General features: G+C 46.7%; 1 protein-coding gene across 1 annotated transcript in view; it reads right to left on the bottom strand.

Annotated features, from left to right (window-relative positions):
* Positions 1 to 829: 829 nt before the first annotated feature.
* LOC142466984 (tropomyosin-like) overlaps positions 830 to 14,975 on the bottom strand; it is a 40,730-nt gene continuing 26,584 nt past the window's right edge. The window contains exon 6 of the mRNA XM_075572645.1: positions 830 to 2,701. Within this exon, the coding sequence (XP_075428760.1) occupies positions 2,619 to 2,701 (83 nt within the window). The 3' untranslated portion in view covers positions 830 to 2,618. The remainder of the gene's footprint in view (positions 2,702 to 14,975) is intronic.

The raw sequence follows: 14,975 nt of genomic DNA, 5'->3' as shown, positions 1-14,975 counted from the left end.
TCTCAGGGGTATGGGACAGAGCTGGAATGGGAGGACCTGGGTTAGGTTCAACATCACCTGCTAGAGAGAGTAACAGTATGAGTAGGAATTTGGTTAGTTGTTTGCAAGTTGTAAATTTGTGGTGTTTTCCATTAGAGTGAGCAGTGGTTGGTGTGCTGGTTTTTAGAGTTCTCCACCAACATTCAGTAGATAGTGCAAGGCTTTTCAATAGTCCAGGGTGTATGGTGATGTTGGGTGTGGGCCAGGATGGAGGAGTTTGTAGTGGATAGAAAGTAACATTTCCATGAGGCCACGAGAAAGAACAAAGTTGAGATACATAGCAGGTTCATTATCACAGAGGTAGGTAATGCTGCAAGGAGCTGTTGTGAGCCAAGTGTGTGGGTGTGCAGACTAAACCGCAGGAGTGCGCCTTTTCCTTGTCAAATGTTTTGCTGCAGTGAAATACTGTATGGTGTAAATGGGTGGGGGGGGGGTTAAAATGTGCAAGGCTAACAAGCATGGGATCATAGTGTGGTAAGGGTAGCTCACCGTTTGTTGTCTTGTGTAGGGTAGATTGCAGTATATCCAGTCCCCAGTCACCTCTAGTCAAACTATAGTCTAACTATATATTCTCACTTAAAAGGATCACTTTAAATGCCTCACTAAAATGCCAATGCAGGTTCTGCAAATGCACATCTCTGTGCAGAGTCTTTCCCTTGTACTACAGGGAGACAGTGTGACAGGGTGACACAGTGTGACAGGGTGACACAGTGTGACAGGGTGGCAAGCATTCTGTGATCCGCAGAGACCCATAGGCTGACAGTGTATAATGAACAGTCAAGAAACACAATCATTAGATAAAATTATTTATTAGTGAGATGCTATGAAAAATTAACTCTGGTGGACACATGATGCGAGATTCTAATATTGGTACCAACAAGTAACTCCTTTCCTATGTACCGTCCCATCTCGTTGCACGCAGCTCCCCCGCACCACGGCACCGGGCTGCAGGTGGTTAGTAGCTGTGGTGCCTGGGGCAGAGCCAGTGCTCAGCAGTCACTAGTTCTTGGGGTACGGTGTTACATGGTGTTTGGGATACCATCCCATCTCGTTGCACGCAGCTCCCCCGCACCACGGCACCGGGCTGCAGGTGGTTAGTAGCTGTGGTGCCTGGGGCAGAGCCAGTGCTCAGCAGTCACTAGTTCTTGGGGTACGGTGTTACATGGTGTTTGGGATACTGTCCCGTCTCGTTGCACGCAGCTCCCACGCACCACGGCACCGGGCTGCAGGTGGTTAGTAGCTGTGGTGCCTGGGGCAGAGCCAGTGCTCAGCAGTAACTAGTTCTTGGGGTACGGTGTTACATGGTGTTTGGGATACTGTTCTTTAATTGCCTACACATGGTTATTTAGAATCAGGAAGTCACGGGTCTGCAGAGTTTATAGGGTGCATATAGCGTAGGTTTTGGCACTTCCTATTGGCTGAATTGGAGGTAAGGGGTTCTTTGGTGGGTCAAGGTATTTCTGATATTCAGGTGCGATCATTACCCAGTGATGGAAATCATTTCTCTAGAGATGGTTGAGATCCACAGTCGGGAACAGAGTAAGAATGACAACAGGTTAAGGAGGGAGGGGGATAACATGCTTGTTGAGAGGTCTTCTTCCCATAACAGGTGCTGGGATCAGCAGTGGAAAAAACATGGAGCTCTGCGAAAATCAAAGAGAACTGGGGGCAGGATCAGAGGTGAAAAAGTAAAAAGATTTTATTGACACAAAATGCCCACTGGGAAGCTGAAATAGCTCTCTGACGCGTTTCTCGTGGACACTGGCGCTGTATCAAAGAGCTTGGACCTGATTTGACGGGACACACGCAGGGATGAATCCTATCACTTCAATAAACAGAAGTGGTCTGTGAGTAGAGCGGTTATGTCCTTATCTTGGCTTACTGCCGCCTATGGAAGTTGCTTTAAGTGTTTAATATTCGGATCTAGAGTCGCTGGTTCCTATATGATGCCATATGCGGCCCTAGCATACTGCGCGGCTTCAGTTGGTTTCTATCCCTGTATACTAAACATTTGGTCTCGAAATACATTTCCACATACGGACTTCATCCTGATTTTCACTTAAGGAATGCTATATACAGTATCATGTTCCTGAATATGACCTGACTAAAGGATTTCCTGCACTGCCACATGGAGATTCATTTCTCTTAAATATATACTGATTTTGGTGGTACAGTGGATTGTGGGAAATCTTGTCTCTGCTGTTACTGGGTTTAAACACACTGGTGTCAACTCATCTTGGGATCAGGTGTTACCTACAGGTTCATTGGTCAGGAGGGGGTATTCTGGACATGGCGAGAAGGTACTAAACAAACAATGGAGTAAGAATTTATTGTGGCCATTGAGGAGTAACTGGATGAAATCAGCACATTTTCGGGTAAAGGGTCAGTGATAGGAAGTGTTGGTGACTGGGCTACTGGGTCAGGTTGAGGTCACTGGGTAAGAAGTAAGGGGGCATAGTTTGGTCATTTGCTCAGAGACAAAAAGTGATGAAGGTATAGAGTGGTCAGTGGACACGATAGGAAGTGTTGGGGAGAGGGTGTGATAACTGGAAGGGGTTGGCAACTTAGGTGTTGGATTGTCACAGGTTGTTCAGCTCAAGCAGAGTCTGGTCCAGAGTCTGGTGAATTCCAACGTTCTCCTCTTTGGCAACAGACAGGTTCTCTGGAGACACAAAGCAGCAGTGTGAGCACGAGAGACTTATCTTATACCTCTCCCCGATAGTATCATACCCTCCCAATATACCAGCGCCCTTATACCTCTCCCAGTACTATCTTATACCCTCCCAATATATCAGCGCTCTTATACCTCTCCCCGATAGTATCATACCCTCCCAATATATCAGCGCCCTTATACCTCTCCCCGATAGTATCATACCCTCCCAATATATCAGCGCTCTTATACCTCTCCCCGATAGTATCATACCCTCCCAATATATCAGCGCTCTTATACCTCTCCCCGATAGTATCATACCCTCCCAATATATCAGCGCCCTTATACCTCTCCCCGATAATATCATACCCTCCCAATATACCAGCGCCCTTATACCTCTCCCCGATAGTATCATACCCTCCCAATATATCAGCACTCTTACACCTCTCCCCGATAGTATCATACACTCCTAATATATCAGCGCTCTTACACCTCTCCCCGATAGTATCATACCCTCCCAATATACCAGCGCTCTTATACCTCTCCCCGATAGTATCATACCCTCCCAATATATCAGCGCTCTTATACCTCTCCCCGATAATATCAAACCCTCCCAATATATCAGCGCTCTTATACCTCTCCCCGATAGTATCATACCCTCCCAATATACCAGCGCTCTTATACCTCTCCCCGATAGTATCATACCCTCCCAATATATCAGCGCTCTTATACCTCTCCCCGATAGTATCAAACCCTCCCAATATATCAGCACTCTTATACATCTCCCCGATAGTATCATACACTCCCAATATATCAGCGCTCTTATACCTCTCCCCGATAGTACCATACCCTCCCAATATACCAGCGCTCTTATACCTCTCCCCGATAGTATCATACCCTCCCAATATATCAGCGCTCTTATACCTCTCCCCGATAGTATCATACCCTCCCAATATATCAGCGCCCTTATACCTCTCCCCGATAGTATCATACACTCCCAATATACCAGCGCTCTTATACCTCTCCCCGATAGTATCATACCCTCCCAATATACCAGCGCTCTTATACCTCTCCCCGATAATATCATACACTCCCAATATATCAGCGCCCTTATACCTCTCCCCGATAGTATCATACCCTCCCAATATACCAGCGCTCTTATACCTCTCCCCGATAGTATCATACACTCCCAATATACCAGCGCTCTTATACCTCTCCCCGATAGTATCATACCCTCCCAATATATCAGCGCTCTCATACCTCTCCCCGATAGTATCAAACCCTCCCAATATATCAGCGCTCTTATACCTCTCCCCGATAATATCATACACTCCCAATATATCAGCGCCCTTATACCTCTCCCCGATAGTATCATACCCTCCCAATATATCAGCGCTCTCATACCTCTCCCCGATAGTATCAAACCCTCCCAATATATCAGCGCTCTTATACCTCTCCCCGATAATATCAAACCCTCCCAATATACCAGCGCCCTTATACCTCTCCCCGATAGTATCATACACTCCCAATATATCAGCGCTCTTATACCTCTCCCCGATAGTATCATACCCTCCCAATATACCAGCGCTCTTATACCTCTCCCCGATAGTATCATACCCTCCCAATATACCAGCACTCTTATACCTCTCCCCGATAGTATCATACCCTCCCAATATACCAGCGCTCTTATACCTCTCCCCGATAATATCATACACTCCCAATATATCAGCGCCCTTATACCTCTCCCCGATAATATCATACACTCCCAATATATCAGCGCTCTTATACCTCTCCCCGATAGTATCATACCCTCCCAATATACCAGCGCTCTTATACCTCTCCCCGATAGTATCATACCCTCCCAATATACCAGCGCCCTTATACCTCTCCCCGATAGTATCAAACCCTCCCAATATATCAGCGCTCTTATACCTCTCCCCGATAATATCAAACCCTCCCAATATATCAGCGCTCTTATACCTCTCCCCGATAATATCATACCCTCCCAATATATCAGCGCTCTTATACCTCTCCCCGATAGTATCATACCCTCCCAATATACCAGCGCTCTTATACCTCTCCCCGATAGTATCATACCCTCCCAATATATCAGCGCCCTTATACCTCTCCCCGATAATATCATACCCTCCCAATATATCAGCGCTCTTATACCTCTCCCCGATAATATCAAACCCTCCCAATATATCAGCGCTCTTATACCTCTCCCCGATAATATCAAACCCTCCCAATATATCAGCGCTCTTATACCTCTCCCCGATAATATCAAACCCTCCCAATATATCAGCGCTCTTATACCTCTCCCCGATAGTATCATACCCTCCCAATATATCAGCGCTCTTATACCTCTCCCCGATAGTATCATACCCTCCCAATATATCAGCGCTCTTATACCTCTCCCCGATAGTATCATACACTCCCAATATACCAGCGCTCTTATACCTCTCCCCGATAGTATCATACCCTCCCAATATACCAGCGCCCTTATACCTCTCCCCGATAGTATCAAACCCTCCCAATATATCAGCGCTCTTATACCTCTCCCCGATAATATCATACACTCCCAATATATCAGCGCCCTTATACCTCTCCCCGATAGTATCATACCCTCCCAATATATCAGCGCCCTTATACCTCTCCCCGATAGTATCAAACCCTCCCAATATATCAGCGCTCTTATACCTCTCCCCGATAATATCATACCCTCCCAATATATCAGCACTCTTATACCTCTCCCCGATAGTATCAAACCCTCCCAATATATCAGCGCTCTTATACCTCTCCCCGATAATATCAAACCCTCCCAATATACCAGCGCTCTTATACCTCTCCCCGATAATATCATACACTCCCAATATATCAGCGCCCTTATACCTCTCCCCGATAGTATCATACAATCCCAATATATCAGCGCTCTTATACCTCTCCCCGATAATATCATACACTCCCAATATATCAGCGCCCTTATACCTCTCCCCGATAGTATCATACAATCCCAATATATCAGCGCTCTTATACCTCTCCCCGATAATATCATACACTCCCAATATATCAGCGCCCTTATACCTCTCCCCGATAGTATCATACCCTCCCAATATACCAGCGCTCTTATACCTCTCCCCGATAATATCAAACCCTCCCAATATACCAGCGCTCTTATACCTCTCCCCGATAGTATCATACACTCCCAATATACCAGCGCTCTTATACCTCTCCCCGATAGTATCATACCCTCCCAATATATCAGCACTCTTATACCCCTCCCCGATAGTATCATACCCTCCCAATATATCAGCGCTCTTATACCTCTCCCCGATAGTATCATACCCTCCCAATATATCAGCGCCCTTATACCTCTCCCCGATAGTATCATAACCTCCCAATATACCAGCGCTCTTATACCTCTCCCCGATAGTATCATACACTCCCAATATACCAGCGCTCTTATACCTCTCCCCGATAGTATCATACCCTCCCAATATATCAGCGCTCTTATACCTCTCCCCGATAGTATCATACCCTCCCAATATACCAGCGCTCTTATACCTCTCCCCGATAGTATCATACCCTCCCAATATATCAGCGCCCTTATACCTCTCCCCGATAGTATCATACACTCCCAATATATCAGCGCTCTTATACCTCTCCCCGATAGTATCATACCCTCCCAATATATCAGCGCTCTTATACCTCTCCCCGATAGTATCATACCCTCCCAATATATCAGCGCTCTTATACCTCTCCCCGATAGTATCATACCCTCCCAATATATCAGCGCTCTTATACCTCTCCCCGATAGTATCATACCCTCCCAATATATCAGCGCTCTTATACCCCTCCCCGATAGTATCATACCCTCCCAATATATCAGCGCTCTTATACCTCTCCCCGATAGTATCATACCCTCCCAATATATCAGCGCTCTTATACCTCTCCCCGATAGTATCATACCCTCCCAATATATCAGCGCTCTTATACCTCTCCCCGATAGTATCATACCCTCCCAATATACCAGCGCTCTTACACCTCTCCCCGATAGTATCATACCCTCCCAATATATCAGCGCTCTTATACCTCTCCCCGATAGTATCATACCCTCCCAATATATCAGCGCTCTTATACCTCTCCCCGATAGTATCATACCCTCCCAATATATCAGCGCTCTTATACCTCTCCCCGATAGTATCATACCCTCCCAATATACCAGCGCTCTTATACCTCTCCCCGATAGTATCATACACTCCCAATATACCAGCGCTCTTATACCTCTCCCCGATAGTATCATACCCTCCCAATATACCAGCGCTCTTATACCTCTCCCCGATAGTATCATACCCTCCCAATATATCAGCGCTCTTATACCTCTCCCCGATAGTATCAAACCCTCCCAATATATCAGCGCTCTTATACCCCTCCCCGATAATATCATACCCTCCCAATATACCAGCGCTCTTATACCCCTCCCCGATAGTATCAAACCCTCCCAATATACCAGCGCCCTTATACCTCTCCCCGATAGTATCATACCCTCCCAATATACCAGCGCCCTTATACCTCTCCCCGATAGTATCATACCCTCCCAATATACCAGCGCCCTTATACCTCTCCCCGATAGTATCAAACCCTCCCAATATATCAGCGCCCTTATACCTCTCCCCGATAGTATCATACCCTCCCAATATATCAGCGCTCTTATACCTCTCCCCGATAATATCATACCCTCCCAATATACCAGCGCCCTTATACCTCTCCCCGATAGTATCAAACCCTCCCAATATACCAGCGCCCTTATACCTCTCCCCGATAGTATCATACCCTCCCAATATATCAGCGCTCTTATACCTCTCCCCGATAATATCATACCCTCCCAATATACCAGCGCTCTTATACCTCTCCCCGATAGTATCATACCCTCCCAATATACCAGCGCTCTTATACCTCTCCCCGATAGTATCATACCCTCCCAATATATCAGCGCTCTTATACCTCTCCCCGATAGTATCATACCCTCCCAATATATCAGCGCTCTTATACCTCTCCCCGATAGTATCATACACTCCCAATATATCAGCGCTCTTATACCTCTCCCCGATAGTATCATACCCTCCCAATATATCAGCGCTCTTATACCTCTCCCCGATAATATCAAACCCTCCCAATATATCAGCGCTCTTATACCTCTCCCCGATAGTATCATACACTCCTAATATATCAGCGCTCTTATACCTCTCCCCGATAGTATCATACACTCCCAATATATCAGCGCCCTTATACCTCTCCCCGATAGTATCATACCCTCCCAATATATCAGCGCCCTTATACCTCTCCCCGATAGTATCATAACCTCCCAATATACCAGCGCTCTTATACCTCTCCCCGATAGTATCATACACTCCCAATATACCAGCGCTCTTATACCTCTCCCCGATAGTATCATACCCTCCCAATATATCAGCGCTCTTATACCTCTCCCCGATAGTATCATACCCTCCCAATATACCAGCGCTCTTATACCTCTCCCCGATAGTATCATACCCTCCCAATATATCAGCGCCCTTATACCTCTCCCCGATAGTATCATACACTCCCAATATATCAGCGCTCTTATACCTCTCCCCGATAGTATCATACCCTCCCAATATATCAGCGCTCTTATACCTCTCCCCGATAGTATCATACCCTCCCAATATATCAGCGCTCTTATACCTCTCCCCGATAGTATCATACCCTCCCAATATATCAGCGCTCTTATACCTCTCCCCGATAGTATCATACCCTCCCAATATATCAGCGCTCTTATACCCCTCCCCGATAGTATCATACCCTCCCAATATATCAGCGCTCTTATACCTCTCCCCGATAGTATCATACCCTCCCAATATATCAGCGCTCTTATACCTCTCCCCGATAGTATCATACCCTCCCAATATATCAGCGCTCTTATACCTCTCCCCGATAGTATCATACCCTCCCAATATACCAGCGCTCTTACACCTCTCCCCGATAGTATCATACCCTCCCAATATATCAGCGCTCTTATACCTCTCCCCGATAGTATCATACCCTCCCAATATATCAGCGCTCTTATACCTCTCCCCGATAGTATCATACCCTCCCAATATATCAGCGCTCTTATACCTCTCCCCGATAGTATCATACCCTCCCAATATACCAGCGCTCTTACACCTCTCCCCGATAGTATCATACCCTCCCAATATATCAGCGCTCTTATACCTCTCCCCGATAGTATCATACCCTCCCAATATACCAGCGCCCTTATACCCCTCCCCGATAGTATCAAACCCTCCCAATATATCAGCGCTCTTATACCTCTCCCCGATAGTATCATACACTCCCAATATACCAGCGCTCTTATACCTCTCCCCGATAGTATCATACCCTCCCAATATATCAGCGCTCTTATACCTCTCCCCGATAGTATCATACCCTCCCAATATATCAGCGCTCTTATACCTCTCCCCGATAGTATCATACCCTCCCAATATACCAGCGCCCTTATACCCCTCCCCGATAGTATCATACCCTCCCAATATATCAGCGCTCTTATACCTCTCCCCGATAGTATCATACCCTCCCAATATACCAGCGCTCTTATACCTCTCCCCGATAGTATCATACACTCCCAATATACCAGCGCTCTTATACCTCTCCCCGATAGTATCATACCCTCCCAATATACCAGCGCTCTTATACCTCTCCCCGATAGTATCATACCCTCCCAATATACCAGCGCTCTTATACCTCTCCCCGATAGTATCAAACCCTCCCAATATATCAGCGCTCTTATACCCCTCCCCGATAATATCATACCCTCCCAATATACCAGCGCTCTTATACCCCTCCCCGATAGTATCAAACCCTCCCAATATACCAGCGCCCTTATACCTCTCCCCGATAGTATCATACCCTCCCAATATACCAGCGCCCTTATACCTCTCCCCGATAGTATCATACCCTCCCAATATACCAGCGCCCTTATACCTCTCCCCGATAGTATCAAACCCTCCCAATATATCAGCGCCCTTATACCTCTCCCCGATAGTATCATACCCTCCCAATATATCAGCGCTCTTATACCTCTCCCCGATAATATCATACCCTCCCAATATACCAGCGCCCTTATACCTCTCCCCGATAGTATCAAACCCTCCCAATATACCAGCGCCCTTATACCTCTCCCCGATAGTATCATACCCTCCCAATATATCAGCGCTCTTATACCTCTCCCCGATAATATCATACCCTCCCAATATACCAGCGCTCTTATACCTCTCCCCGATAGTATCATACCCTCCCAATATACCAGCGCTCTTATACCTCTCCCCGATAGTATCATACCCTCCCAATATATCAGCGCTCTTATACCTCTCCCCGATAGTATCATACCCTCCCAATATATCAGCGCTCTTATACCTCTCCCCGATAGTATCATACACTCCCAATATATCAGCGCTCTTATACCTCTCCCCGATAGTATCATACCCTCCCAATATATCAGCGCTCTTATACCTCTCCCCGATAATATCAAACCCTCCCAATATATCAGCGCTCTTATACCTCTCCCCGATAGTATCATACACTCCTAATATATCAGCGCTCTTATACCTCTCCCCGATAGTATCATACACTCCCAATATATCAGCGCCCTTATACCTCTCCCCGATAGTATCATACACTCCCAATATATCAGCGCTCTTATACCTCTCCCCGATAGTATCAAACACTCCCAATATATCAGCGCCCTTATACCTCTCCCCGATAGTATCATACCCTCCCAATATACCAGCGCTCTTATACCTCTCCCCGATAGTATCATACCCTCCCAATATATCAGCGCTCTTATACCTCTCCCCGATAGTATCAAACCCTCCCAATATATCAGCGCTCTTACACCTCTCCCCGATAGTATCATACCCTCCCAATATACCAGCGCTCTTATACCTCTCCCCGATAGTATCATACCCTCCCAATATATCAGCGCTCTTATACCTCTCCCCGATAGTATCAAACCCTCCCAATATATCAGCGCCCTTATACCTCTCCCCGATAGTATCATACCCTCCCAATATACCAGCGCTCTTATACCTCTCCCCGATAGTATCATACCCTCCCAATATATCAGCGCTCTTATACCTCTCCCCGATAGTATCATACCCTCCCAATATATCAGCGCTCTTATACCTCTCCCCGATAGTATCATACCCTCCCAATATATCAGCGCTCTTATACCTCTCCCCGATAGTATCATACACTCCCAATATACCAGCGCTCTTATACCTCTCCCCGATAGTATCATACCATCCCAATATACCAGCGCTCTTATACCTCTCCCCGATAGTATCATACCCTCCCAATATATCAGCGCCCTTATACCTCTCCCCGATAGTATCATACACTCCCAATATACCAGCGCTCTTATACCCCTCCCCGATAGTATCATACCCTCCCAATATATCAGCGCTCTTATACCTCTCCCCGATAGTATCAAACCCTCCCAATATATCAGCACTCTTACACCTCTCCCCGATAATATCAAACCCTCCCAATATACCAGCGCTCTTATACCTCTCCCCGATAGTATCATACCCTCCCAATATATCAGCGCTCTTACACCTCTCCCCGATAGTATCATACCCTCCCAATATATCAGCGCTCTTATACCTCTCCCCGATAGTATCATACACTCCCAATATATCAGCGCCCTTATACCTCTCCCCGATAGTATCATACCCTCCCAATATATCAGCGCCCTTATACCTCTCCCCGATAGTATCATGCCCTCCCAATATATCAGCGCCCTTATACCTCTCCCCGATAGTATCATACCCTCCCAATATATCAGCGCTCTTATACCTCTCCCCGATAGTATCAAACCCTCCCAATATACCAGCGCTCTTATACCTCTCCCCGATAGTATCATACCCTCCCAATATACCAGCGCCCTTATACCTCTCCCCGATAGTATCATACACTCCCAATATACCAGCGCTCTTATACCTCTCCCCGATAGTATCATACCCTCCCAATATATCAGCGCTCTTATACCTCTCCCCGATAGTACCATACCCTCCCAATATATCAGCGCTCTTACACCTCTCCCCGATAGTATCATACCCTCCCAATATACCAGCGCTCTTATACCTCTCCCCGATAGTATCATACCCTCCCAATATATCAGCGCTCTTATACCTCTCCCCGATAGTATCATACACTCCCAATATACCAGCGCTCTTATACCTCTCCCCGATAATATCATACACTCCCAATATACCAGCACTCTTATACCTCTCCCCGATAGTATCAAACCCTCCCAATATACCAGCGCTCTTATACCTCTCCCCGATAGTATCATACCCTCCCAATATATCAGCGCTCTTATACCTCTCCCCGATAGTATCATACCCTCCCAATATACCAGCGCTCTTATACCTCTCCCCGATAGTATCATACCCTCCCAATATACCAGCGCTCTTATACCTCTCCCCGATAGTATCATACCCTCCCAATATATCAGCGCTCTTATACCTCTCCCCGATAGTATCATACCCTCCCAATATATCAGCGCTCTTATACCTCTCCCCGATAGTATCATACCCTCCCAATATATCAGCGCTCTTATACCTCTCCCCGATAGTATCAAACCCTCCCAATATATCAGCGCCCTTATACCTCTCCCCGATAGTATCATACACTCCCAATATACCAGCGCCCTTATACCTCTCCCCGATAGTATCATACCCTCCCAATATATCAGCACTCTTACACCTCTCCCCGATAGTATCATACCCTCCCAATATACCAGCGCTCTTATACCTCTCCCCGATAGTATCATACCCTCCCAATATACCAGCGCTCTTATACCTCTCCCCGATAGTATCATACCCTCCCAATATATCAGCGCCCTTATACCTCTCCCCGATAGTATCATACCCTCCCAATATACCAGCGCCCTTATACCCCTCCCCGATAGTATCATACCCTCCCAATATACCAGCGCTCTTATACCTCTCCCCGATAGTATCATACCCTCCCAATATATCAGCGCTCTTATACCTCTCCCCGATAGTATCATACCCTCCCAATATACCAGCGCTCTTATACCTCTCCCCGATAGTATCATACCCTCCCAATATATCAGCGCTCTTACACCTCTCCCCGATAGTATCATACACTCCCAATATATCAGCGCTCTTATACCTCTCCCCGATAGTATCATACACTCCCAATATATCAGCGCCCTTATACCTCTCCCCGATAGTATCATACCCTCCCAATATATCAGCGCTCTTATACCCCTCCCCGATAGTATCATACACTCCCAATATACCAGCGCTCTTATACCTCTCCCCGATAGTATCATACCCTCCCAATATATCAGCGCTCTTATACCTCTCCCCGATAGTATCATACCCTCCCAATATATCAGCGCTCTTATACCTCTCCCCGATAGTATCATACCCTCCCAATATACCAGCGCTCTTATACCTCTCCCCGATAGTATCATACCCTCCCAATATATCAGCGCCCTTATACCTCTCCCCGATAGTATCATACCCTCCCAATATATCAGCGCTCTTATACCTCTCCCCGATAGTATCATACCCTCCCAATATACCAGCGCCCTTATACCTCTCCCCGATAGTATCAAACCCTCCCAATATACCAGCGCCCTTATACCTCTCCCCGATAGTATCATACCCTCCCAATATACCAGCGCCCTTATACCTCTCCCCGATAGTATCATACCCTCCCAATATACCAGCGCCGTTATACCTCTGCCCGATAGTATCATACCCTCCCAATATACCAGCGCTCTTATACCTCTCCCCGATAGTATCATACCCTCCCAATATACCAGCGCTCTTATACCTCTCCCCGATAGTATCATACCCTCCCAATATACCAGCGCCCTTATACCTCTCCCCGATAGTATCATACCCTCCCAATATATCAGCGCTCTTATACCTCTCCCCGATAGTATCATACCCTCCCAATATACCAGCGCCCTTATACCTCTCCCCGATAGTATCATACCCTCCCAATATACCAGCGCCCTTATACCTCTCCCCGATAGTATCATACCCTCCCAATATACCAGCGCTCTTATACCTCTCCCCGATAGTATCATACCCTCCCAATATATCAGCGCTCTTATACCTCTCCCCGATAGTATCATACCCTCCCAATATACCAGCGCTCTTATACCTCTCCCCGATAGTATCATATCCTCCCAATATACCAGCGCCCTTATACCTCTCCCCGATAGTATCATACCCTCCCAATATACCAGCGCTCTTATACCTCTCCCCGATAGTATCATACCCTCCCAATATATCAGCGCTCTTATACCTCTCCCCGATAGTATCATACCCTCCCAATATACCAGCGCCCTTATACCTCTGCCCGATAGTATCATACCCTCCCAATATACCAGCGCTCTTATACCTCTCCCCGATAGTATCATACCATCCCAATATACCAGCGCCCTTATACCTCTCCCCGATAGTATCATACCCTCCCAATATACCAGCGCTCTTATACCTCTCCCCGATAGTATCATACCCTCCCAATATATCAGCGCTCTTATACCTCTCCCCGATAGTATCATACCATCCCAATATACCAGCGCTCTTATACCTCTCCCCGATAGTATCAAACCCTCCCAATATACCAGCGCCCTTATACCTCTCCCCGATAGTATCAAACCCTCCCAATATACCAGCGCCCTTATACCTCTCCCCGATAGTATCATACCCTCCCAATATACCAGCGCCCTTATACCTCTCCCCGATAGTATCATACCCTCCCAATATACCAGCGCTCTTATACCTCTCCCCGATAGTATCATACCCTCCCAATATATCAGCGCTCTTATACCTCTCCCCGATAGTATCATACCATCCCAATATACCAGCGCTCTTATACCTCTCCCCGATAGTATCAAACCCTCCCAATATACCAGCGCCCTTATACCTCTCCCCGATAGTATCATACCCTCCCAATATACCAGCGCCCTTATACCTCTCCCCGATAGTATCATACCCTCCCAATATACCAGCGCCGTTATACCTCTGCCCGATAGTATCATACCCTCCCAATATACCAGCGCTCTTATACCTCTCCCCGATAGTATCATACCCTCCCAATATACCAGCGCTCTTATACCTCTCCCCGATAGTATCATACCCTCCCAATATACCAGCGCCCTTATACCTCTCCCCGATAGTATCATACCCTCCCAATATAT

Source organism: Ascaphus truei, chromosome 1 (genome assembly GCF_040206685.1).
Source record: "Ascaphus truei isolate aAscTru1 chromosome 1, aAscTru1.hap1, whole genome shotgun sequence".
NCBI lineage: Eukaryota > Metazoa > Chordata > Amphibia > Anura > Ascaphidae > Ascaphus > Ascaphus truei.
The sequence above is the reverse complement of the archived record's forward strand: the minus strand, read 5'-3'. Positions and strand labels throughout refer to the sequence as shown.